Below are 27645 nucleotides of genomic sequence, written 5' to 3'. Positions count from 1 at the left end.
AGGAAGTCTTCAGTCTTGAAGGTTGATGTTTAGGCTTATAACCACAGTACTCGAGTGTACTGATTAAAAGGTTGTGCCTCTGTCTGCAGGATGCTGTGGTTAGGTGGAGGAGCTGAGCCTCTTGTTCTCCACTTCTCTTGGTGTGTGCATGTGTGTACAAGTGTGTGCACACACCTGGAAGGGTGGCAGGACAAGTCTTTCCTATGGGGCATTGAGGCTTGCTGAGCTTGCATTCATTTCCTCCTCTGCTGCCAGGTGGCCTGAAGTAGTTCAGTGTGGGTGAATTCCCCAAATGTGTCACAAATGTCTCAAGGCTAATGGGATGTATAGGGGCAGCAGGGTGTTGTGCACAAAAATGCTGAAGGAGTGAGAAAATATTTCTGTAGGTGGCTGACATCCTGATGTACTGCATGTGTTTTAATGAAGCTGAGCACTGTTTGGGAACAAGAATCCAGTGGCTGCATGCGTTGCTAATTTTAAAATATGATTTACAGGAGAAGCACTAATCATTGATTTTACTCAGCCTTTTTCCCATTTTCTGCAGTTGTTTCTTACACTGAGTCTTGCTGGGCTGTTCTTTTGCTGAGACCAGCCTTTAACTTACAATGTTTCTAAATCTGGGGAGATCTCCACACATTTTAAGTCATACAAGCAGCAAACGTGTCCAGCTAAACTTTCATTATCACTGTATTTGTAAAAGAAGGCTTTTAAACTTTGTGTTCATAGCGCACAGAAGCAATTGATGCGCCTTGCCAGCCTTGGCAGGTCTGCCTGGGGCAGCTGCCTCTGCGTTAGTTCTTGCCTTTTACAAGACTTGGGAAACATAGGCTTTCATGCTGGGAAGAGATGGAGTCAGTAAGAAACACTTCTTTCTAATGCTGTTCTGAAGGCGACCACCTTCAAAAGGGTTTTAAATGTGTATGCTTTAATTTCTTACGTTAGCTGAAGTTCTCAAATGACTTATAGTTAAGGAAAATTAAATGCTTTTCCACTCTTGGGGAAGCCTAGGAGGAAAAGGGTTTTAGCCTAGTGTTTTTTAATAGCTGCTTGGTGATGCTAAAAACAAAGCCAAACCCTTATGTTTATTGTTTCGGGGCTATGTAGTAATGGGTGTTTTCTTTCTGTAAAACTTCTAATAGTAAGCCCCAGAAACAGCTTTCTGTACAAATACTAATACACTGAGTTAAGTACACAAAAATGCCTCCATTGTTATTTACTATTTCTAGAGAGCATGTGATAAAAGGATCTCTTTTAACTGAACTTCAGCTCCCACACGTGCTTTTCGTTCTGACCTGGTGAAATGGGGTGCCTTTCGCGGCAGGTTTAGGACACTCTCTGCAATCTTCCGTCTTCTGGTTTGGCTGCTACTAACTGGAAAAATTGACTGGGCAAATTGGTGAAGAAGTTGAGCCAGCAGTTGCCACAGTGACAGTTGTCCAATATAAATATCTTACAACTCTTCTGTTTATCATCTGTTTTCAGGGCAGTTTAAGCTGCTGGAACAAGACCGAGATATTAAGGAGCCAGTGCAGTATTTTAACAGTGTGGAGGAGGTGGCTAAAGCATTTCCTGAACGAGTTTACGTCATGGAGGAAATAACATTCAACGTTAAGGTAGTCCCTGAATAAATATTTATCCCTGTCTAAATGATTAACTGTTACAACCTTTATATACATGGCAAGCGAGCAATGGTGCTGTGTGGGAAGTGTGATTTTTGAGACACAAACGAGCCTTTGGTGTTCTGCATTCAGTGATGGTACCCTTTGGGATTGTTTTTGCCATCTTAAATCATTATGTCCTCCAAGGGCTCTCCTGTCCTATGGCACTTTGGGGAGCAGTGCTGATGATCCATCCAATAATTCATCTAATTAGGATGTTTCTGCCATATTTTAAACAAACGTTGTTTGTTGCCCCCTTTCTCGTCCCCCTTCAGCAGTGTGAATTTTATTCTCTGTTAAGCAGCAGCTGCTCAAATCCCTGTCCAGAAAGCTTTATTCTCAGAGAGCACACAGGGTGAAATGATGGGGTTGCTCTTCTCGAAACTACTGCAGCTAAATAGCATTGTGAGTAAAACAGAAAAAACACAAAAGACACACTTGTTCTCAGTGTGTGTGTTTGCATGTGCACACCTCTTGGGCTCATCAAAGGGTCAGCAATCCCATGAGTGTAAAAGAGCTTGCTGCCACCAAACACACTGCAGTGACATGAAACAAGGAAGACAGAATTTGTTCTTACTCATCCTGCCTGTAATGTGTGACACTACACAGCGTAGGTCAGCTCTGCCAGAATAGCAGAGTGGTCTTCAAGCTTGTCTGGTTTGCTTTAGTTGATACACCACCTAAGACTGATAGAAGAGCTGGGATGAAGTGGCACAGATCCACATCATGTACCCTACAGGGGAAGCTGGTTGATACTGCTGCTGCAAAACCAGTAGTTTCCTGGTCCCACGTGTAGTGAGGTGGGCTTTGTATAACAACTTTTTAATGTTTTTTTCTCTTTCTTGCGCTGCTAGTCCATAGTTTTTATAGGTCTGTAACAAGATTGAAGACTGCTGTGTGAGAGCTCATCAGTTAATTCATTCAGTGACACAGACTCATGTCTTTCAAGACAATACGTTGTTTTCATTTATACTCTCCATTAACCAGAACCTATAAAACACAACTTTTCATGAATGAAGGCTACATGAGAAAGTTGGAACACTTTTGTGTGTTTAGGAAATAGCTGGGCAACTCAAGGCAACAAGAAAATGTCATTTCTACCCAGGAAAATCAGTCTTACCTTGGGACTGCTGGCCTTATCCAGTGCTGTGCCATTATTTCTCAATTGATCAATGACCAAATCAGGAGAGTGGAACGGTAAAGTGTGTAGTTTTAACTTTATAGGGAGAAAAGTATTTGTCTGCAGGTTTGTTTGAACGTAAATGTTGTATCTTGAGTTTAATATGAATGCTCTTAAAACCCTTTGTTATATTTAGCAAACTGAGAAATAAGCACAGCTCACTGTTAGATATCAAATCCATTTTTAGAAGGTATTATAGTGATACTCCTTAACGTAAATAACAGTAATAATAATTCAGGTTTAACCTAGTTACACAGTTATCTTGGCAGTGTTTCTCTTGGCAGTTTTTCCAGTTTCATAGAACTCTATTCCAAGGTTATCATCTTCCAAAAAATAAATTAACTTAACAGGATTTATTAAAGTGCTTAAGAACCCTTTACATGGAAGAGAATTATGTACACTAAAATTTTAATATAGGGGAGATCTTGTCAAACTGAGAAGAGCAAAGGGTGGAATACTAAGTAAGTTGATTTCTGTCCAATGCAGCGTGACCATTTAAATTCAGAAGAGAATATCAAAAGGTAGCTCATCTGATAGAAAAAGAAAAAAAACAAACTAGCCTGAAATATCCAATGGAGCATTTAAGATGAGGAGTAACTCTGAAGTCTGGGAATTCTGGGTATTTTTTGAAGAAAGAACTAGTAGAGTTACAGGCTGCCATCAGGCAGGCAGTCACTGCATGGTTTTGTCTGTGCTCGTGGAGTTCTGCCTGCATGTGCCAATATGCTGTGGTTATTGTTCAGCTTGGTGCAAACCTTGCTCCCCAGTGTAAATCCTTTGCTGCTCTGGTAGGATTTTACAGGTAGTGCTGCTGTTCAGCGAACTCCCTTCTCGCTGTGATGGGCTGTGGGATCTTTTCCAAGGACAGTACTTTATTTTTACTTGGTTTATTTTTCCCTTTAGCAACTAATACGCAGTCTTACCCTGGGAAGCTGAGATGGGTCTCACTTCCTTCCTTCCCCTAGGTTTTCATCATAGGATCACAGAATGGTTTGGGATGGAAGGGACCATAAAGATCATCCAGTGCCAACCCTGTGCCATGGGCAGAGACATCTTCCACTAGACGAGGTTGCTCAAAGCCCTGTCCAGCCTGGCCTTGAACACTGCCAGGGACAGGGCAGCCACAGCTTCTCTGGGCAACCTTTGCCAGTGCCTCACCACCCTCATAGTGAAGAATTTATTCCTAATATCTAATCTAAATCTACCCTCTTTCAGTTTAAAGCCATTCACCCCTGTCCTATCAATACTCTTATAAAAAGTCCATCTCCAGATTTCTTGTAGGCCCCCCTTAGGTTGGGAAGGGGGAGGAAGGCTGGATCATTTTTGTTCCGTTTTGTTGGGGTTAGAGAGATTTCTGTAGTCAGCTGCTCTGGTCCCATACAGATGGCAGTATATACAAATACCCAGGAAGCTATTTGCATTAAGACTTAAAACCAGGAACAAAACCCCCACATCATACCAAGGACAATTCACAAAATGTTCTCTTAAAAAGCAGCAATGTTGTATAGACTGAACACTGGACAAGCCATGAGTTCCTGAACTCTGAAAAACAGCTCACTTAGTGTTTCAGGGCCCTTCAGATCTCCTGGGATATCATTTTTTGTGCTGGGGATATAACTTTTGTCCTGAAGATATCACAAAGTCTCGCTGGAGAGGCTGTGAAGCTGTTTGCAGAGCTTTTCCAGGATGGAGAGGTGGGTTAGTTAATTAGCCCTGTAATGTTTCTTTTCTTTCCTATCAAAGACATTGTGTGGCTGGTGTGAACTTGTGATACCTCTTGTCTATTTTTTCAAGGTGAACCTCTTTTCACAGTGGTTTAACTGTGTTGGCCCATGCAGTGTGCGTTTTGGCAGAAATAAATCTATAGTGAAAACTTTTCTTTTTCCTTTTTTGACACATCTTAATGCAGTACAGTGAAGCAAAATTGATTTCCTGACTTGATTGTAATTCTGTTTGCTCTGATAAACTCACCCTGAGTTCCCCAAAAGTACATATACAGGAGGTTGTCACCTACACTGGCAGTTTTAAACTCTGCAATAGCAACTTTCCTCTGCTTAAACAGCACTGAAGCCAGCTTTTAATGCAGCAATCAGGGCAAAGTCCCTCTCAGCTGAAAGGGAAATGAGTGTATACTAGCAGGACCAGTTGTACTTCATGAGGTGGTTCTCTCTCTTGGGAGACAGATGTTTTATAGCAGAAATCTGGGACACTATCTCACTGAATTTTGTCAAATTCTTTGAATAAAATTGCCTGTTTTTTTTTTTTTATCTTTCATTTTATTTTTAAAAAATCTTTATCCATTTTGTGTGACCTGAAAAAAAATTGTCTCCTATCCAGTGCTATGATTAGCCCCTTGACTTTAATAGTCCAAACCATGTGCAGTAACTTACAAATCAGAGACCTCACTGTTAAAAAAAACTACCAAAAAAATAAAAATCCTGACTGTGAATTTTTAGAGCGAATGCAATGCTTGCGTGACTCTGATGAAAACTAAAAGGTATAACTCGCAATATAAAGCCACAAATCATTTTTACAAGGACTTCATATGTGTCCAAGTGATTAAAGACTTCTAACTGTAACAAATTAGAACGATTGGAGTCCAAGATAGAATACTGACTCAGGTGTTATCAGAATCTATTTTTCTGAGTTAACTGTTTCTTAAGCTAAAGAAACAATATCCTTGAGCTTTCCCAAAAGAACATGTTTCCTAAATAATCATTCATCACTGTCCTGATGCCTGTCTGCTGCAGCAGATATAACTAACTGGCTTCTGAATGTTATCGAATTGCAGGAGTCTTGAAATTTGAAACACTATAGTGACTTGCATCTGGAATATTGCGTCCAGTTCTGGGCCCCTCTGTTCAAGAAGGACAGGGAATTGCTTGAAGGAGTCCAGCGCAGAGCCACAAAGATGATTAAGGGAGTGGAACATCTCCCTTATGAGGAGAGGCTGAGGGGGCTGGGTCTCTTTAGCTTGGAGAAGAGGAGACTGAGGGGTGACCTCATCAATGTTTACAAATATGTAAAGGGTAGGTGTCAGGATGATGGAGCTAGGCTTTTTTCAGTGATATCCAGTGATAGGACAAGGGGCAATGGGTGTAAACTGGAGCATAGGAAGTTCCACGTTAACATCAGGAAGAACTTCTTTACTGTAAGAGTGACAGAGCACTGGAACAGGTTGCCCAGGGGGGTTGTGGAGTCTCCTACACTGGAGATATTCAAGGCCCGCCTGGACAAGTTCCTGTGTGATGTACTGTAGGTTACCCTGCTCTTGCAGGGGGGTTGGACTAGATGATCTTTTGAGGTCCCTTCCAACCCTTGGGATTCTGTGATTCTGTGACTTAATCCGCTGTGGTTTTGCAGTGTGTTTGGTAAGTTGTCTGTAAGCCAGTAACCCCTCAGCATCCTGATATCAATAGGGAACAGTTAGTATGAAGGAAACATTTAGCAGCAGGGAGATGAAGGGTAAGTACAGCATGTGGTAGGTTCTCATTCTGTGGGTCTTTTGCATTAGGATTTGTTCAGTTCAAACATCTCCCAGTGATTTCTAGTTGGCTTTGGAGTGGATGAGTGAAGAGACTTGCCATCAGCCGGGCACCATTCTGTGACCTTCTGCACAGGTCAAGGGCAGTCATCCTGCCTGACCCTCAATGCAGAATGGTGGGCACTCATCTGAGAGCAAAGGCTGCAGCTTGGCAGGGTGTCTGCACCATCTACCCCAGCAGAGGCTGGTGCTTCCAGCCAGACTGAGCTGCTGCAGGGAGAGGCTGCAATAAGTGCCCTGGGCTTTATCCTGGGGCAGGGAGAGGCAGCAGAGCTGCCTGCAAAGGCGTGCCCAAGCAGAAGACCTCCTAGAGGGTGGCTGAGCTGCAGGAGACAGTGAGACTAGTTTTGGTGATAGTGTCAGTAATAGATGCTCAAAGCCTGGAGGGGGATCACAGGTCATCAGGGAGAGCACCTGAAGAGCAGCACAAAGGAATGAATTCCTGGCACTCCAGCCACTAAGTTGGCTTCACTGGGAGCAAAACTTACATGCCTCTATGCAAACACACATAGCATGGGGAGTAAACAAGAGGAGATAGAGACGTGCACACCTGCAGGGCTATGAACTTATTGGCATCATGGTGGTTACTGCTGCGAGTTACTGCACTGGAATTGCCCAGAAGACAATTCCTGTTTTAAAAAGATGTGAGGAGGACACACGCACACACAAATAAAATATGAGGGCACAATCCCACTACGCAGATGTTTGAGGTCAATGTGTAGTCCTGCCTTCCTTCCCCTCGTTCCTTCAGCTAGTGTCAGCTTCCTACCAGCTGCAGGGTCTTCACACCTGAAGGCTGGAAACTGAACCTGGCAAAGTCCCAAAGGAGGCAAGTGCACTGCTTGGATGTGGGCAAAGGAGGAGGCAGGGAGTCAGCTGAATGTGTGGGGCAGAGCAGAGCCGCACTGGGAATGCAAAGTCAGCCCTCCCAGATATGTCATGCAGCTGAGTGAAGGTTTCACGAGTGCTTTCTGGCTTCTGTAGCATTACCCATTTTCCAGAATTATGAGGAGATCCCAATAGTTTGCCACAAAAAATACGTGGTTATTTCTGCGTCAGCCTGTGTTCTGAACTACCTTAATTCTGCCATTGTGATAGCGCAGTGCTGTCTTCTCTGTCATATATACCAGTGATACGCTGTGTCGTGTGTGGGCTGGGACATGCCACTAGCAGGTCCAAAGTGTCTGAAATAGCATAGAGCTATGCTACACCCTGCCAGTGATGGCATAGCAAGAAGCAGAAGGTGCATGGGGCATGTTCTCAGCGGAAGGATGAAGGAATATGGGGTGCTTGAAGGTGCACATCCTGCTGGGTCAGTGCTGGGAGCATGGAAGGTAGAGGAAGCAGAGTCTGGTGTGGTGTTACCCATTCTACCTTTTAGGAATAATTTATGATAAGTACTTTCTCACAGATCATGTCTTTAAGTGTACTATATGGCATTAATCAAATCTATTCTGAAAAGCTGCTGTGCTTGACTGATTCTTAGGCTGTCAGGGGCCCTTTGAGGTTCACCAAAGGCATGTGCAAAGCGCAGCACTTGAGGTGCCATAAGCTCTGCAACAGGCTGAAAGTGACTCTGTGGAAAAAGTCTGAGCGGTACGCAGCAGATAGCACTGGTGGTGTAACAACGGTGGCCAACAGCGTATTGGGATATATAAACTAGAGTGCACCCTGCAAGTCAAGGACTGTGATTATTCTCTATCAGCACTTGTAATAAAATGTAATGGAGTATTGCTTCCAGTTTTGGAAATGGCTTTTTTCCAATAACCTCCTCATACAAGGAAGACATTCACATGTAGGAGCAAGTCCAGTATATGAAGATGGTCAGGGAGTTGTAGCAAAATATGTATTAGGAGAGGCAGGGACGTCTGGGTTCCTTCAGCCTTGAGAGGGTTGAGGGGAGGTCTCTGCTGTGCTACCTACTTTAAGGGAGGGTACGAAGAAGACAGACTTACTCATCTGCCCAGTGGGAGGACAAGAGACAAAAGGCACAAGTTGGAACTTGAGAATTCTGCTCCAATATAAGAAAAAAAAGTAAATAAATAAACCAAAAACCTAAGACAAGGGTGGTTAAACACAGGAAGAGGTTGCCCAGAGAAAATGTGGGTGCTCCGTCTTTGGAGAAACTGAACATTTAACTGGACAGGGCCCTGAGCAGCCTGCCATAACTACACCTGCTTTGAAGAGCGGGTTGCACTGGATGAGTCATTTCCAACCTGGAGGATTCTGCAAGCCTGACCTGATGTCCTGTGCTAATGTCCATGGTCTGTTGTTGATGTTTTTCTAAGTTTTGTGGCCATTGATGAAGTAAAATGTTTGAATGAACAGGACAGAGCAAGTTTGATTTTCATAGGTCTTTGCTACAAGAACAAAGTAAAGATCGTATAGCTATGTAATCTGAGAAACAAAATCTTAGAGATATCTGTGCATTGGTATGTATGGTACGATATGTACTGAGATTTATATATGTGTGTATATATATATGTACAGTATATATTTGTTGCTAATAGCCTGTAACACATATTTATCTACCATGTATGCTTTATAATGTTAATCAGCATGTGGTGGTGAATGAATAACCTAACACAAGAAGAGAGGAGTTAGCTTTCTTGACTTTCAGGACTTAAATTCTAAGATATACTTAGCCTGCTGTACCAGCAGACTTAACATCACCATAGCAGCATTTAGTGGATAGGGATAAAAGTTGTGCAGTCTTGGACTTTTCATTTAGTTTTTTCACTGTTTTTATTACAGTTTTGGACAGCAGCTGATACCTTATATTTTTGTTCAGAAGGCAGAATGCTGAACAGTATTTTTCTCAGTGCCAAACTAGAAATGTGGCATGATTTTTCTTTTGTTCCAGCACAGTAAAATTCAGCTTTATTTTACCTGTTATTATCTGTGACTATATTATTGAAAAAAAGAAAAAAAGAAAAAAAGAAAGCATGTTTTCCAGAATTTTTAATTGAGAATGATTTTATCTTTGAACATGCCTCTTGGATTTAAATATCCATTTGCTATTTGACTGGTTGAAATTGATGCCATCAGTAAGCAGCTGCTTTGCAAGACCCACGTTTTGAAGCTCAGCCAGTTAGTTACCTCTGTGGCTTCACATCTGACCCTCCATTTCCTTCTACAGTGCCTTGTTTATTTGTGAGCCAGCAGGGAACTGCAAGTTGGCTAAGCAGGAGCTCCCACAGCCGTAGGTTGTGACACCTCCCTTGCTCCAGTCAGTGTCCTGCAGGAAGACAGAACTTGTGCTGTCACAAGTTAAAGTATCTGACAGTGTAGCTGGCGTTGTCCAGAGAAGCCTTTTGTGGGGACTTATCAATGCTAGAAAATGATGTTATTTCAGTATAAGCCCTGTCAGAATGAGAAGGGGAGATGGAATGGTACATGCACAGAGTCCTGCATTTCCTCAGCCCTTAACAGCTCCACCGAAGACTGCAGCTCAAAAGCAGCGCTCTGTGGTGCCTTTGAGGAGAAACCAGCAATGAGTGTAACACCAGTGTTATCAGCAAAAACACAGGGTGCTTTCCTTTCATGTGGCGGTGTTTCAGAATGCTGTCTAGCCAGTGGTGTGAACTGTGAATGAGTATTACGCACCATAAATCCTAGTAGTTTCCTGGGTTAGACCAATTAGTGTTTGTTTAGATAATTCAAGCTCGAATGACTTCCTCTCTGGAAGCCCTGAGACTGAAGTGCTAAGGCGGTACTGAGCTGCCTGTGCATTTGCTCTGAAAGGCTTGCAGAAGTGAGTGACAACTTCACAAATAGGGGTGAATTGCAGATCACGTCTTACAAGAGGAAGTGTTATTCACAGCGCTTCTCTGTTATTAACTGATTGGAAGTACAACCTTGATTTCATGCAGTGGCTCTTCTGTAATGATACCCAAGTTCGAAGCCCAGAATCTGAACTTCAGACAGCTTCATGAAGTCTTCAGGGGTTGCGGAGGTGAGGAAGGGATATACAATTTCAGCATATATTTTCATTTGTAATTTCTTTAATGTTAAATATTTCCAAATGAAATGGTCTATAACAGGCCAGTAGTGTTTATCTGATGTACCTTCCTTTATGAGTAGGTATCTGCTGCTGAGGAGGAGCTGGGTAGGTTCTGTTAGGTGCCTGAAAAGAGTTTTTCACATTAAACCACTCGAATATGGAGCAGAGCAATCTTGTCTGTAAAGAGCTATTCCAGTCTTAAGGAAATAACTTCAGGAACAAATCAGCCTCGGACATCTGGTTTGCCTTCCTTTATTTTTTTCTCTTTCTTTCCAGTACCATTTCCATACTAGAAAAGCACACACATGGCTGTGCATATGTTGTTTAATCTCTTAAATTGCAATTATGATCAAAAAATGAGGAAGGAAGTCTATGACTAGGAGAGCAAAGCAGAGGGGGAGTTAGGCATATGGGATAGACCAATATTCTTGACTTCTTCAGGGAATAGATGTCATCTGTCATTTCCCCTAGCCTGGAAGAGATTCTATCAAAGGGATATGCTTCATCTGTAATGATGAGATCACCTTTTCTGCTCCTCAGGGAGCTGAAGATGGAAAGATGTTTGCTTCCCTCAAGAGCCTGGCAAATAAGTTCTGGCGAACAGCAAAAATAAGGGCATGGGAAAAAAGATACCCAAGGGAACGCAGACATGCTTTGTGATAGCTGTATTGACACGAGTGGCTATTTGAATGTCCTGTCCTTAAAACATGTTTATATTTGGTCTCATGCTTTCTTTAGCAGTTTCATGTGGCTGTTTTCGCTTTGGTAATATGCAGGAATGTGCAGGAAAATAAAAAAGGTTGCCTGACCGAGCCTCAAGTTAAACACCTTGTGCTTGACTACTCAGCTGTCCAAATAAAGTTAGTTCAGTTTCTCCCAATAGATAGCCTTGTAAGTTCAGTCTCAATAGCTTTGATATGATTTGAAGTCTTAAACCAGATTTTTTATTGTTGTTTTGCAGGTGGCTTCAGGTGAGTGCAATGAAGACACTGAAGTTTACAACATTACCCTTAGTACTGGGGATGAGCTCACTTTAATGGGGCAAGCAGAAATCCTTTATGCAAAATCTTCTAAGGAGAAGTCACGACTCAACACCATCTTCAAAAAAATCGGGAAGCTTAATTCAATTAGTAAGCTAGGCAGAGGCAAAATGCCCTGCCTCATCTGCATGAACCACAGGACCAACGAAAGCATCAGTCTCCCCTTCCAGTGTAAGGGCAAGTTCAGCACCCGCAGCCCGCTGGAGGTGCAGATGCAAGAAGGTGAGCACACAATTCGCAATATAGTAGAGAAAACCAGGCTGCCTGTTAACGTGACTGTGCCAAGTCCTACCCCAAGGAATCCTTATGACCTGCATTTTATCCGTGAAGGGCACAGGTACAAGTTTGTCAACATTCAGACCAAGACTGTGGTGGTTTGTTGTGTGCTTCGTGGCAACAAAATTATTCCCATGCATTTTCCATTGCACTTGTCGCTTCCGAAATTTATTCTACCTGACAGCCTGGTAAAGGGGGAGCTGTGGCATGAATCCCTCATCCAGCATTGGTTTAATATATGCCAGGAACAGTTTGACATAGATGAGTATTCCCGTGCCGTGCGAGATGTGAAAACTGACTGGAATGAAGACTGCAAGAGCCCAAAGAAGAGCCGATGCACGGGGCACAGCCACGTGCCCAACTCCCTCAGCTACGCACGGGATGAGCTTACGCAGTCCTTCCATCGGCTGTCAGTGTGCGTCTATGGAAACAACTTGCACGGGAATAGTGAGGTGAACCTCCATGGCTGCAGGGACTTGTGTAACGAGTGGCCCCTGTTCTCTCATGATGCTCTTCAGTACCAGGAGTCTGGTGACAGTAGCAGTGATTACCTTTTCCCTGAAGTTAGCGAAGAATCGATGTTTCTGCCTACTAAACCAGAACTTCCTTACGAAGAGCTGTGGTTGGACCAAGGGTCTGGAAAGGCTGGTGATCAGCCTCTCACTCGCTCACTAAGTGAGAAGAACAAATGTGACAACTACAGAGGGTCTTTCCGATCAAAGTATGGTACCACATCTCTTCCTGTGCCTGCAGCTGTTGGAACAACCACAAAGTCTTCAGATGCTTCCCTACCTCCACCTCCAGTGCCTCCCAAATCAGAAGCAGTAAGTCAGGATTATTTATGTTGGTTTCTTTCTGGATTTTAGCTGGTGAAAAGTTTGCTTGGGAATCGGGTTTCTTTAGTGAAGACCTGGGGGAGAGGGAGGTGGTGTGGATATGGAGGGCAAGGAAACGGTTAAGAGTTCATGAGATGCGCAGCTTCCACTAGTCTACTTCTAAATGTAACTCATGTCTGAAAAGTGTATTTAATACAATGGATCATGTGGCTTAATCCTGATACTTTCAGGTGATATTTATTGGGTTTTCTTGCTCACACAAACAAGGTCTAAGAACTGCTAGGTCACTTCCTTCCCTTACTATCCAAATCGTCTCTCCATGTGGCCTTCATGTTTTCTCGCATTTTCTGTGGCCAAAGTGTGTGGCGCATAACCCCGCTTGGAACTACCTCAGATCGTGTGTGCATCTTTGATTAACAGGCCCTTATAATGAAGGCAGCTAGAAATTTTATGGATTTGAAGCGTTTGTTAATGCGATTGTCTTCTCTATTATGAGTTTATGGCTGATTTTGAAGAATATTGTCTTTGTCTTCAAGGAAACTTTTAGACCTGAGCTAATCGTTCTGTACTGCTTATTGACAGAAAATACATTTAAATAGGAACTCTGCAGAGTTCATAAATGACCCTTCTAGGGGAGTCAGTTTTAAACAAAGCATGTTTCCTCTCCTAGGGTTTCTAATGAATGCGCATGAGAGAAATCACTTCTCCAAACCTGAAATGTCATGGAGACTTCAGAGGCACAAATACAAATATGTTTTATCAGCAGGAGCTTATGTGGACAACGTGGAAAATCCATTCATTATGGGGTCTCTTGACATGGTCCTAAACATTAATTTTTAAAAAAGGAAAGGAAAAATGAAAAATTCCCCCAGGAAAGAGTGTTTCGGAACCTTTAGCAAAATTTAAATGATACATTCTTATGTCACGTAAATCTTGGTGGATATTACTATTTAACAAATTAGTTTTGCAGGTTTTTTGCTGAATTTGTATTTAAAAAATATCATTCCACTTGCAAGTCCTATGGTATTTTCAAGAGTGTGGCTGCACAGTAAGCTGAAACTCATCTAAGTCCAAACTGCAGCAAACCATGGTGATGCCATCCCTTTCTTATTGCCATCTAACAGTCCAACAGTATTCACCAGAGCCTTTCCACCATGAGGCAGGTCTCAATCTGCTTGAAAACTAAGTTGTATGTATTTGCTGGGTTAGTCTGCAGTGTATTCCTGTGGGGATCCCCTGGTCAGGCTGTGCAGGAGTTGTGGTGATAAGAAGAGAGAATGCCAGTGCAGGCACAAAATGCATAACTGCAGCCCTTTGTGCTGCCAGAGCTTCCCCAAAAAGCAGCTGCAGCAGCTTCAGCAAAGACAGGAAAGTTAAGACATTACTTCTTCGTAGCAGAGTGTTTATATATAATGTCTAAGTGCGGGAACCCAAGAGCACTTCCTAGCCTGAGAGGTCAGGTATGCACCACTGCTTTGTCCAGACTCCTTTGGCCAGGTGCCCAGCAGCACCATATCGGGATGAGGTTCCCTGGCAGCCTACACTGATGTAAACTGGTGTGGGGCTGGTCCCACCCTCCTCCTCCTTCTCCTCCTCCTTTCCCAGCCACATGGTCCTGGCTCCTCTTTTGTGCTGGCTCTGGCACTCGGGCAGGCAGCCAGGTCTGGATCTGCAAAATGATTAGTTTCCTGCTGATTTCTGCAAGCTGAACTGCTTCAGTGCAGGGTCAACGGAGCGCTGGAGCTAGTGCCAGGGAGCGGGCAGGAGGGCGAGGCGGGGTCAGGGAGGAAGGCTGCCCTACAGCAGGGTGAGGGCAGCCCCTGGGCAGGGGGGTGCTGGCCCCCCGAGTCATGGCTGTGGCAAGGGTGACTCGATGTCATGGCTGAGGCATGGGTGATGGGATGCTGGGGAAGCTAGGGAACAACAGCGCAGCATCAGTGTGGACCCTCACACTTGGGGAAACCTCATGGAATAGTGACTCCCTTCTGGGGGCAGCAGGGTGGTGTTTGGGAAGGATACATGCGTTGTCTTTTAAGGTCATTTTGAAAAATGACAGTTCTGTCATGCGTGTCTTACATTACTGAGGTAATGTGTGAGTGCTGTCAGCAATTTCCGTATTGCTTTCAAGCCATGTAGCATGTATCTGTTAAGGATATTAGCTTCCAGTTAGAAGTGGGCAGGGGGCGTAAGCCCATAAAACCTAAAACAGAATAAAAAACTTACGTCTCCATAGATGATAATAATTTAGACTCGGTTTTGTGGCTTCCTGGAACAGCTTTGGAATGAGTATCAGTGACCTACTGAATTCATCAGTAGTTGGGGCCAAGGAGATGTTTGCATGGTTTCCATGTAGGTTATTTATAGAATAAGTAGATCTCAGGAGCGGCTGGTGAACATGCGGTTTAGTCATCACTCCCCCTAGAATGATATTCCATAGCCTTCCTGTATAAAGATTGGCTGGCAATTGTATATTTGCATGGACTAAATTTAAAATGTGTGTACAGGAGCTGCTTGCAGGAGGGAAAAGGACATTTGGGTATTTCAGAAGCTGGTCTGATCTCCTTTTCTCTGGCAGGATGAAGCGTGCTGATATATCACATGTATTTTGTAAATACCTGTCAGAAAATCGAAGTAGTTTCAAGGCAGAAGGATGGGAGGGGGTGGGAAATGACCTCTGAATTAAGGCCTGTAAAGTAGAGATTGCTTCAGTCTTCCACCACTCATTTGCATAAAATCAGAGGCTGTTTTCCTGATTGATTGAAGGCAGGTCCCTGATGGAGCGTGCTGGAAGTTCAGGCGCCTGTTGGCAAGGAGTGTTACACTCATGGTTGTGCCAGTGATAGGGTGGGTTTCACCCGGATGACCTCAGAAGTGGTCACTACAGTGCCCACATTCAGGAGTGACAGGGTCCAGTGGTGCTGGCAGTGCTTGGAGTGGCACCAAGGAAAAGGAGCAGAGGTCTTTAGATCAGCGTAGCACCTCACACCATCAGAAAGAGGTCACTGTACCCAGGTCACAGGAAGGAGTGTTGGAGCGTGGGAGAGCTTGGACAGTGACAAGTAAAAGTCCTGAGACATGCAATGCAAATGCACTTTATCTGTGCCTGGCAGCTGTATGGCATCCAGTGCTTCTGGGTGAAAGAATATTTCCTAAGAGCAGCAGCCATCGAGGTGATTCTAATGTCGCACCATGGCTCTTCCCCTCCTCTATTTCATTGTTGTTCTCTTGGACCTAGTGAGGGCAGCTCCCCTCTGAAGTTTCCCCTGGCTCTTGTCAGTTTAATCTGCAGAAGCTCTCCTTTTTATTCCTCTGCTGGGTTTCCAGAGGGCCGTGTCTGGCAGCTGTAATTGTGGTCTTGTGACAGGGACCAACTGGGACTGCAAACCAGTATTATTTATGGGCTTGTTCTGATCTGCAGTCTAGGTCAGCAGGGGAACTTGACATAGTTTGTTATGCCAGCACCTTTGTATGCCAGCAGTCTCCCCAGGAAAGAATCCCTTTAAGCCCTTGACCGTCTGCTGTGCTTCAAGAGCTCCCCTGAATGATCTCTCTAACCTCATGACTATATATTCAGTGGCATGCAGTATTCAGTTTACCTAGTCTGACTTGGGGGAAAAAGATTTGAAAGTCCTTAGGCATTCTTGGGGCACAGCACTAAGATGGCTGAAGAGTTTTATGCCTGAATTCAATAACAAACATGAATAAAGTTGATTCTTCCTCTTTTTTCTTTTTTTTTCCTCCTTGAAAGAGCAAATAAGAACCCTTGCAGCAAGATTTATTTCAGTGTTTTATGCTGTTGGGCATTTCCTGTAATTTTGACTTGTTTTGAATTAGGAAAAAAATGTCCTACAATGTCCTAGCCCCCAGTTTTCCATTTCACAAAAGTACCAAATGGGTTGTTGCATTTTGAAAGCACTGAAGTGGATTGCAAAAGGTTCCACATTTATTTTGTTTTTGAATAAATCCGTTTTATTGCTAATTATGTGTTGCAGAACTGCTAAGATAACTTTTAGCTCTGCAGGGTTGCTAAATTTAAAAATAAACTATAGCTCCCAAACACAAAGAGAATTTCCCTTTTCTGGTGCGTCTAACACTGTTTCAGACGAGGAGAACATAGAGGTCTCCTCCTACCTGGGAGAAGGTGGCGAGCCCTTAAAAATCCTGCCTGGCAGACTAGTTCTCAGTAGCCTTCCTCAGCCTCTAGCCCTGCTATATAAAGTTGCTCTTCCAAATGTGTATTGATGAGATTACGGTCTTAATTCCATCATTTTTGCCATTCCGTTTCTTCCATAGGGGTGGATCCTGATGTTTTGCTTCTTCCTAGGCAGACCAAGGTTAATTTCAGATAAGCAGTGCTACAGTCATGTGCTTTAAGCTGCGAAGTTGTCTGGCTACAAAAAAATAGACCTAGACCTGTTGGCTGGGTGCAGTATTTGAACAGGCTCTTCTGCTGACACCTTTCAGCTTTTATGATTTGTAGTTAACCTCGTCCTGGACTGCTTTGTCAGCTACAGAAGGAGTGAAGCTCCAGGCATGAATCCCAGCATCTGGGAAATAGGAGATATATGTGCTGTTCCTGGGGAGTGAGACAAAGAGGCTGGGAATTATCCTAGAGCTGGATGGCTGAGTATCACTGGTGAAGCAAGTCAGGAAACATCAAAAGTCTGTTGAGATCTTTTCATTACATAAGCTTGGTTTATTACCTCTAAATAAACAGTGCTAATGAAGCTTCATCCTAATTAATTGCTCCTTACTGAACGTAAAGGATCTGGAGCAGTCTTTCTGATTTTGTACATTACTGGAAGGTTCTTTTACATCATTTTATTGCTGCCACTTTTTAAATGAGTGGGTATCAAACTACCAAGAAGCACCCTAAAGAAGATTGCTAGTAGCGCTACTGGTAGCAATGCTTTCTTTTGGACTTCTTTGTGACAGCCACATACTGTTGCAAGTGTATGTCATTAGCATCATTTTTCTCCTCTCCTCTCTTTTTAGTGATTTCCTTTCACGGAAGAAGGCAGAACCAGATGTGTTTCATCTGTTTGAGAGTGCTGTTGCCCAGATTTTCTTGCTGCTTACTTACATGTTCTTCTTTTGCACAGGTAAAAGAGGAATGCAGGCTCCTGAATGCTCCTCCTGTCCCACCACGGAGCTCAAAGCCATCCTCCACCAGTCCTTCCATCCCTCCTCGTACAGCCAAACCTGCACGACAGCAGACCCGCTCTCCCAGCCCTACTCTGTCCTACTACTCTTCGGGACTGCACAACATGTATGTATTTGATCTGTGAGAGCTCTGCGCTAGCACATACTGCTATAAATAATCTCGTGAGGTGGAATAGGCTGTCTAAATTGAAAATCCTGTACAGTTCTTTATAATTCTTGAAAGGCTTGAATTTTCAAACCAGAACAGCTGGTTTTGGGGTGAGATTTCAGTGCTACAATCATGCAGTGCAGCCAGCTGTGATAAGTGGAGGCATAAAAGGTGCGTGGTAGTCCAGAAATGTGTTGTGCCAACTATGTGGGAACCTGTGGGGTGGGTGTGATGGAGAACAGAGAGGCCAGCAGACACCACTGAGTGCAAAGTGAGGTGTGGCAGAAGGGGGCCAGACAGCTTCCAGATCAAACCCACTTCAGCACAGACCTAACCCACAAACTGGAAAATCCACTCAGGCTTAGTAGAAAGTTGACAGTAAATTTTTAATTATGTGGCTGCATACCTCTTCCAAGCAATGCAGTGTTCTTCCTTTGGCTTCAGAAAGTGTATACACCTTTTGAAGTCTCGTCTCCTTTGTGCCTTGAATGTCCTGTTGCCATTATTTTTGGTATCTCTTCAGTGACAAGGTACTACATGTCTGGATATTGCAAACTGACCTGAAGCACCACTGAAATCATTTCAGCCTTGATGCAATTGGTATAATAATTTATGCTGGAATTGCCTTTTTAAACCATAGTGCAGATTTGCAGCTTAGTGTTGTGTATCTGGCAATGATCAGTCTAGATCAAGGCTGCTCGTTTGTTTTTATGAAAGCCAGTTGAGTAGTTCTGTCAAGGTCAACTCCACAGGAGGCTGAGCACAAGACCTCCCAGCATTTGGGGCCCACCAAATCCTGCTTTCTCTATTTGTAGCTAAGAATATATTTGCTTCCCAAGAAACCAGGAAAACATTGAGAAGTGAAGTTTCTCAGGAATGCAGGAGGTTGTAGCGAGATGGACATCAGTCTCTTCTCTCAAATAGCAAGCAAAGAGTAAATGGCTTCAAGTTGGTCCCAGGGAGGCTTAGATTGGATATTAGGAAAAGTTTCTTCACTAAAAGGGTCATCATGCTTTGGAGAAGTCTGCCCAGGGAAGTGGTTGAGTGCCCATCCCTGGAGGCATGTGTAGGTGTGATGCCTTAGGGACATGATTTAGTGGTGGATGTGGCAGTGCTGGGTTAATAGTTGGACTCAATGATTTTAAAGGTCTTTTCCAACCTAAAAAAATTATATAATTTGCCTTGAACTTCTCAGTATTTGCATGAAATTCATCTCCAGCTTGGGTCCAGACCAGATATCTCCATTTTGATAGTCTCGACATAGTGCTGTAGAAAAAGCTGCTAGAAAATGGCAGTTTGCAGAGTAACCAGATTGTTGATGAAGTTGCTTCTCAAGTCCTGCCATTTTTATCAATGACCTTATTTTCTGGATAATGAGAGGTTACAGCCAATATTTTAAACACCAAGCCGGTATGATTTGTCCTTATCTGACTATAAATATGCCTGATGCCTGACTTCAGCTGTTGTTGAGGTCTCTCTGGCATTATAGAATCATAGAATAGTTAGGGTTGGAAAGAACCTTAAGATCATCTAGTTCCAACCCCCCTGCCGTGGTCAGGGACACCTCACACTAAACCATGCCACTCAAACCATGCTCTGTCCAACCTGGCCTTGAACACCCCCAGGGATGGAGCATTCACAGCTTCCTTGGGCAACCCATTCCAGTGCCTCACCACCCTAACAGTAAAGAACTTCTTCCTTATATCCAATCTAAACTTCCCCCTTTGACATTGAGTACCAGTGAGTTAATATTGGTGGAGAACAAACAAGGAAGCACTTTGAAAATGTTACTTTATCAGTTTTTGGTAATTCCATTAATCTTTTAAGTCATTAAATGTTCAGATTTCTGATATTGAATTAGAGAACAGAAACAGGATCAACCAATTTGATTTCTCTGTACAGTTAGTGGTTTACAATGCCTCACTGACTATCTTCTCTTAATCAAGCAGCCCAATGGCTTGGTTTGTGAAAAACGCTTTTCATTGTTAACATGCAACCAGTTGGCCTTTAAGCAGCCAGAAATGACCAGTTGGTAGTGCAAGGCACAGGGAACTAATTTTGTGTCAATCCGTTCAAAACTATGCCATGTTTTTGAAAGCTGCTGCCCTCCTGAAGCAGTTTTCCCTGAGCTGTTCACATAATGATGACAGTTTCTTGAGTAGTTAGTTTCCAGGGGAGAGAGGTGAGTAATTAAAGTGATTTTTCAACTATTGTTCTCCGTCTGTTGTATGAAGTACATATTTTATAAATTTGCTAATTCTTTTTCTAGTGTTCTGGCTTAATTGGCCAGAATTCCAAAGATCAATCCAGCCCTTCAGACTTTCTTTTAGAAATGGCATAAAAGCTGCAAGCATTTGCTTTTGATAACAGATTATATGCTTTTGTTGGCATGTGTCTCTCAGGAACACCAGGGTAAAAACCATCAGTTCTCTCAGACAGGCTGAGCTTAGTTTAACCACCTGTAAGTAGGTCAGAGAAACTTTAAGTGCCTTTGAAAAGCAAATGTTTCTCGTAATTGCTTCTTAAGGATATGGGCATGCAAACAAGTTACTGTGTGATAAGCTTAAAGCCTGATACTTGAATGTGTACAGTGAAGTCTGCTTACCCTTCCAGGTAAGACTCTTCCTTTGGCAGTAAGCATTAAGTTAACTCTGTGTTATTGTACTGTGCACTTGTGCACTGGTGCAAAAAGCAGGTTTTGTACCAGTGAGCAGTGGGAAAGGATCCTGTGCCCTGTGCACACAACAGTGCCATAACAAGTGAAAATGTTGGTTCCAAAAGGGCTTTTGGTCATCTCTTTTGTCAGTCAAGCTTGGGTCTATTGCAGTGCTGACCTACCCATCTTAGCTTTTACATTCCATGACACATCTGTGGTATATAAATATAAAATACAGGATTAGGGCATCTAGTAGATGTGAGGCTGTTCCTTTTCCATGGTGGTGTCCCTCAGGAATTCAACAGTGGAAACTGAGTATTCAGAAGATGACACAGAACTGAATTGAGACATCTACTTTTTTATGAGCTTGAAAAGCCAAGACGTGAGGCTTCTGGGTATATCAGCATCTTGTCAGGCTTGTAGAAAGAGTAAAAGAACTGTCAATGCATTATTCAAATGTGTTGTTAATTCACATCTGAGAAGTTCTGCCGGAGGAAAGAAGATTATTTCCTTGTGACAGCCACCCTCTGACTCTGTCAGATGATTTATGAATTTATTCAAATGCCACATTTTTTCATACTAATGACATCCTTTCTGCTTTGTTCCTTAAGCAATGTCACAGAGAGCGACAACGCCAACCCAGCTGAGAGCACACCTGTTTCCTGCTACCCTTGTAACATGAGAAACGAATCCAAAGAGCCTGAAAGCACGATGCCTTTGGGAAGCCCCGCATCTGAAGCTTTGCCTTCGAGGTTATCTTGGCCAAACCATTTTTCAGGAACTGCTGAGGGCCACAATAAGAGTGATTTTCTGCTTGATCCAAGCAGGAGCTACAGTTACCCCAGACAGAAGACTCCAGGTACGCCAAAGAGAAACTGTCCAGCACCTTTGACTTTCGACTTTGATGGGTGTGAGCTCCCGGCGGGGTACTCCCCGCTGACCCCAGCAGAGTTCACAAACACCATCTCTACCTGTCCAAAGTCAGCAAGTTACTCTCTAGACTGCACTGATGAGAAAACTCTGGGCGTCAGCGATGCAAAGCAGAGCCATTCTTGTCCTGCCTTACCTCCTCGGGCACCGAAGTCAAGTGAAGAGAAAGCAGTTACAGACATGTGCCCCTTGCCGCTGAAAATAGATGGTGCTGAGGAGGAGTCAAAAGCTGGTTCCCCAGACCTCTTGGAAGACCAATATCTCATTAAAAAGGGCACGCAGGATACGTTCTCTGTGTCTTATCCCTTCTCATCTCCCCTCCACCTCCAATTAGCACCAAGATCTTGTGGGGATGGCTCTCCCTGGCAGCCACCCACAGACCTTTCTGGACTCTCGATAGAGGAAGTGTCTAAATCACTGAGGTTTATTGGTCTGTCAGAAGATGTCATATCATTTTTTGTTACAGAGAAGATTGATGGCAATTTACTGGTGCAGCTTACAGAAGAAATCCTGTCAGAAGACTTTAAGCTAAGCAAATTGCAGGTTAAGAAAATACTGCAGTTCATTAATGGCTGGCGGCCCAAGATGTGATGCCGACTAGTCATTAGTGGAACTGTACGAGATGTGCTCGATGCACTTCAGCTAATCATCACTTCCTGTTTTTTTGCACTAAAAGCCCTTTCTGTAAATAGTAGTAGAAAAATTCTTACTATGCAGATAAACATTTTTGAGTGGTGAACAGAGGTTTTTTTTGTTTTGTATGTCAATAATAAAAGTAGAGAATCTGCAGAGGTGTGCCTTGTGCATCCCTGACCGTTCAACAGCTGCTAAAAACTGGACACTAAGGGAACTCTTACTGCGTAGTCTGTTAAGACTTAGTCGTATTTATTACTGAACAATTTGATGCTGAAAGACACACACCGATCCAGTTTACAGTTTTGTGTTAACTGAAAAAAAATGTATTTCTTATGGGATTGTTTCTGTTCAAATGATATTTGGCAACATGCTGTGACTTTCTTCTGTTTCTGTTAACAAAGAGCATGTTCAGATACACAAAAACATCCTTTTGACACTACATCTGAAAACGTTGAGAACTGCTGTGAAGTGCCACTAATACACTACTCTTGCAGCATATTTTTATTGACAGTATCTTCCTGGTTACCTGTAGTGTGGGTACATTTTCTATATTACTTTGAGCAAAAAGAGTTAAATGTTTTTAAGAGTCTTGCTTAGCTCACTGCCCAGAGGGGAGGGAGAAGGGGGATTTTTTCTACTGAGCCACTCTGCCCTGGCCAATTAAAAGTTTATGACCTGCAGATTTCAAAAGTTGCTTTTGTAGTCGGATAGCTGGAGTGAGTAGCATGACTTCTGGTTGTGCAGCTTTCTCATGGGAAAGGCAGTTCAGTGCACAGGCTCCTCTCAGCAGATCCTGCCTGCTGCAGTAAGCCTGCTAGCACAGCCCTTGCAATAGCCTTGCTCTGGTGAAAGGCAACCCCTTGCGTTTCCTTTGCTGCTGTTGCAGTCATCTGAAAATGTGCTCTTTGTGCTATTCTGTTCCTGCCATCGGATCTGTGTGGGAAGGCGATAGTACTCCTGTAGGATGCCTTTGAAATAAAGCATTAGCAAGGTGGGAGGGAACAGAAACGGCATATGGCACACTGGTAAAAAGGGGCCAAGTGAGGTTTAGGGCCATGCCACAGGAAATGCTTGTGATGGTTTAAGTTCACCTGTCTTGCTTACTGTGGGCTAGGAGGATGTGGGTGTTGAAGTGGGAGGCACTGTAGCAATCTAAGATGTATTAATTCAGTTGCCCAGATGCAAAAATTCACTGCAATAAATGTCACACCGAAGTAGCAGTCAAAAGGGAGCAGAGAGATGGGAAGGGGACATCAGTCTGCTCCTGGAGACCTTTCAAATTTAACTGTTCGGAAGGCTAGAAATGGGATTAGATTTTGATAGTCCATTGCTGATTTTTTGTAGCTGTTAGAGCTCTCTGAAATGTATCTGAATAACCCCTGGATCCCCTGCCTCTGTGATACCCAATGTGAGGATTTGTGGAGGTCCTCAGGAAACAGTCTGTGGTGTCCATCTTCAGCAAGTGTGGTCAGAGCCAGGGATGCTGGAGCAGCTTCACCTGCTGCTGCACAGAGCCCTGGCTAGGGTGACACCATCACCTGCTTTCCTTAACTTTTTGATGTACAAAAATTCTCTCTGCATTGCAGGTTGCATACTGGGAGCATCAAGAGATGATAAAGAGCAGGAACAAAAATGAGAGCCAGCTTTTGCCTGTTTTGTCAACCATATTGACTCATTAAAAAGAATATATTTGCAATGAGAGTTTTCTGTTGCCTGGGCAAGTTTCATGTCATATCTCTGTGCCGAAGTCGAGAGGCATTATTTGTCTTCCAATAATGCAAATCACCAGTTCCCAGCCAGAGGGCAAAGCCCAATTGATGTGAGTACTAGAAAGCAGTGAGCCAAAAAATACCCAAACAGAAAAACCCCAAGAGTTCCTAATCCTACTCTTTTTTTTAATGTATTGACTTTTAGCAACAGATCAATAGCTTTCTCCGGATGCTTTTTAATTAGTGTCCTAAAATATTTTAGCTGCAAGTAAGACTAAATCAAATTCAAGTATTGTTCAGGTGCGTAGGCTGTATGCACGTTGAAGTCAATTGCATTTTAACTCTCACTGTGTCAAATAGCATTCAGACTTGAAAGGGCTGACGTTAAATGTCAGGTACTTCTCATTGTTTTGCTTGGCTTTTTAATTCCGGGTTAAAAAAATAAGTAACATTTCTCTCTCAAAAAAATAAACCCAAACCAAAACTAACATTAAATATTGCTGATGCCCTGAGGGTCTTAACATCCCTGAGGATCCTCTTTGACCAAGGATGGACGCCTCTGTTATCTCTGCTTAACTGCTTGGAATGTTTTTTCTTGAGAGCATCCTGGTGGAATGTGCATTCATGGGTGTGCTGCATTAGTATCCCATATGCATAGACCAAAATACAACTGGCCTGTTAAAAGCCCAGAAATGTCCAATGGTTTCAGAGGCAGATTCTGTGGGCAAAAGTACAGCTGAAACCCCTAACTGCAAACTTGCTGTTGGTGTCCTTCCAGTTGTCTTGTTCTGGCTTGGCACTGTTTACTTATTTTTATGCATAGTATGTTAGCATTTGACCTTTTCTTTTGCCCTTAGCTGCTCATCACCTTAATTTTCCAGTCCTTTTCTAGTGATTTGTGTTGTGTGAGTCATATGACTGCAGCATTGAGCTACCTGCTGTGATGCCCAAGCTGGACTGAAGCATCTGCGCTGGTGAAGTCAGGGGAGTAATGAGCAAACCAGGCAGCCAGTGTGGTGGCTTGGCCTCTCCACTGCTGTGTCTACAGCAGCACTAATGCCCACGGGGTCTAATTTATTTACTTTCCTCTTGAGCTTTGCTGCCATTGGGTTGGGGGGTCAGGGCTGTCCTTGGTGCTATAGAAGGCAGTTTGAACAGGGCAAACCAATGTGAATGCCTTGGTCTAATGGGCAGTCCCTGTCAATAAAGGAATGGTGGCACCTTTGAAATGGAGGAGCAGAGAAGAGTTTCAGGCCTTAGCAGAGAACCTGCAGTCCTGTTAGAAAGACTGTGGGTGTAAACTCCAGAGACTTAAATGTGTAAAAGGTTACAAAATGCTCCACTGCTTATGGTACTTACAGACAGAGGGTTAATGTTCCTACTGTGATTAGGACGTGTCTGAAAGCTGTGGGGAATATCCCTGTGATACAAACTTTCTACCAGTTGATGTGAATAGGACTCAAGATTTGATAGGACTTGCAAACTGAGCAGTGCTGGGGCACTCTCATGGGGTTTCCTTTCTGCTGAGCTGTTGATATGGGGTTTTGCCTGGTTTGATGCAATCCAACCAGCCTATGCAATGAGTGATCCCAGGCAACCCCCAAGCACAGCTTGGAAGGTAGCGACGGGGGAAACCAGCCTGGTTTTGGAGAGTAATGGAGTTTGACTGTGTGAGCTGTGTTGGTTGTCCTTAGGGCCTCAGTGCAGACTCTGGCCCATTTTGTCTATTAACACAGATGTAGCCATCGAGTTTGAACAATATATGTTCTGCCAGAGCAGGCCTAAAAGCTCTTACTTTTTGGAGGGAGATTACTAAAAAAGGCCAGTCCTAACCTTGGATTTCTTTCCTCAGATTAAATAAATGTAAGGGCTTCTGGTGCTTATTTAGTTACCAGTGTCTGAAGTTCTGGGTTATCCTTGGGGATTTTGCTTGTCAGGGTATTTTGGTAGCAAAAAATCTGGCATGTCATTCTGTATGGAGCTGTCTCTTTGTCCTGCACCAGGAAACACATCCTTTCTATGCAACAGTTGTGTAGCAGCTCAACGACTGATGAAAGTGATCAGTGAAGGCTGGATTCTAGCATAGGGGCTTTTCAGGAGGTGGACATGGAACTGGCCAAGGGAGGGACGGGGAGGAGATTTGAGGGGAAATGCTGGTTTCCTTTAAGCACTCATTGTGCCTAGGATTATGGATCTTTGTATTGCTGCCTGGCTGGCTAATCGAAGCTGCACTGAAATCAACTCAAAGTGCATATTCGCTATCTTATTCTTGTCATATTGCAAAAAAAATGCCAATGGCTAGAAACTTAGAGACAGAAAACATTTAGTCCATCCAAAATTAGAAGGAACATGTATTTCAAAGTGTTGTTTGCAGCTAGAAGCTAGGGTTTGAAGTAACTATATTACACAGGGTTTTTTTCCAATAAAATGGTTTTACATGCCACTTTAATGGACTTTATTCCACAGCAATAGCTTTAAGAGAAATAGCATAAATAGCTATCAAAACCCATCGTGTTTCAAATCGATCTGTAAATAAAATCATAGAATCATAGAACGGTTTGGGTTGGAAAGGACCTTAAGATCATCCAGTTCCAACCCCTATCTAATTCCATCTAGTTCCATAGGCAGGGATGCTTCACACTAGACCATGTCGCCCAGGGCTTTGTCCAGCCTGGCCTTGAACACTTCCAGGGATGGAGTATTCACAGCTTCCTTGAGCAATCCATTCCAGTGCCTCACCACCCTTACAGTAAAGAACTTCATCCTTATATCTAACCTAAATCTCCCCTGTTTAAGTTTTAACCCATTACCCCTTGTCCTATCACTACAGTCCCTGATGAAGAGTCCCTCTCCAGCATCCTTGTAGGCTTCATCTTTCAACACTTAAAGTGTTTTCTCCTGTCTTGAATCAGTTCCTTGATTGTCTCCCCTCTAAGTAAAGAGTGCTAGCACCTGCTCCTTGTGTACTGCCTAGCAGGGTGCCTGCCTGCTGGCCAGGCAGAGGATACACCACACTACTTAAAAGCTGAACACCGGCCCGGTGTGAAAGGACTAGAGCTGAGCCCCACTCTCCTGACCCCTCTTTTTGATGCTCTGAAATTACAGCGTTCCCATGTGCAAGTTGGAAGGTACGAATGAAATCATAATCAAAGTGAGGGATAGCCCTTTTTGTTTGTGGTATTAGGGACAGCAGGGCAGTGGGGAAATACAGACCTCTTGCTGACACCTAGCAATAAATGACTCTTCATTTCTTATGTCTTAAACTCCTCACAGTGCAGGACTTTTTCTGACTTTACCATTTCTGTTTGTAATAACCAAATTTTCAGCGTGAAAATGTGTGGAGCGATTCTCTTGGACAATCTTCTGAATTATATGAAAAATATCTGTTAGTTCTTAGGTCTTTAGATTCACTTTGGGTAGGTCAGAGAAGTAACACTTGGGAAAAAGAGAAAGCCCCAAAACTTTGGCTTAGTGCATTTCCGTTATAAACCGAAGCATGGGTTTTGTGGAATTCTGTGCTGTTTTGGGCTTTTGTGTAAAAGGCTGAAGGCAAATTATTATTTAAACCAGGTGCAAATAAATATCCCTGTAATGTATATGAACAAATTTAAACCGTGTATTGTAAGTATATAAACTGTATATTAAAGACACTATTTTCATGATATTTCAAATGTGTACTGAATTTGTTGTACTAGATTGGTTGGGTTGCACACATTATATAGAATGGTTGGTTTTCATTTAGTAATTTCACTGACTTACCCTCTTGCTCATCTCAATATAATTTGGAAATGAGCACCTCTCAAATAGTGCATTCGCAAAGTAAGATTGGGATAATTGAGAGGAGCAATCAGGCTTTTGCATTTAGC

General features: G+C 43.2%; 1 protein-coding gene across 1 annotated transcript in view; it reads left to right on the top strand.

The window, feature by feature from the left end:
• The window catches only part of GAREM1 (GRB2 associated regulator of MAPK1 subtype 1), a 108007-nt gene extending 80564 nt beyond the window's left edge, over positions 1-27443 (top strand). The window contains exons 3-6 of the mRNA XM_065668187.1: positions 1483-1613; positions 11347-12525; positions 17640-17806; positions 21116-27443. Of these exons, the coding sequence (XP_065524259.1) occupies positions 1483-1613; positions 11347-12525; positions 17640-17806; positions 21116-22025 (2387 nt within the window). The 3' untranslated portion in view covers positions 22026-27443. The remainder of the gene's footprint in view (positions 1-1482; positions 1614-11346; positions 12526-17639; positions 17807-21115) is intronic.
• Positions 27444-27645: the final 202 nt, after the last annotated feature.

Source organism: Lathamus discolor, chromosome 2, assembly GCF_037157495.1.
Source record: "Lathamus discolor isolate bLatDis1 chromosome 2, bLatDis1.hap1, whole genome shotgun sequence".
In the NCBI taxonomy this organism is placed as follows: domain Eukaryota; kingdom Metazoa; phylum Chordata; class Aves; order Psittaciformes; family Psittacidae; genus Lathamus; species Lathamus discolor.
The sequence above is the reverse complement of the archived record's forward strand: the minus strand, read 5'-3'. Positions and strand labels throughout refer to the sequence as shown.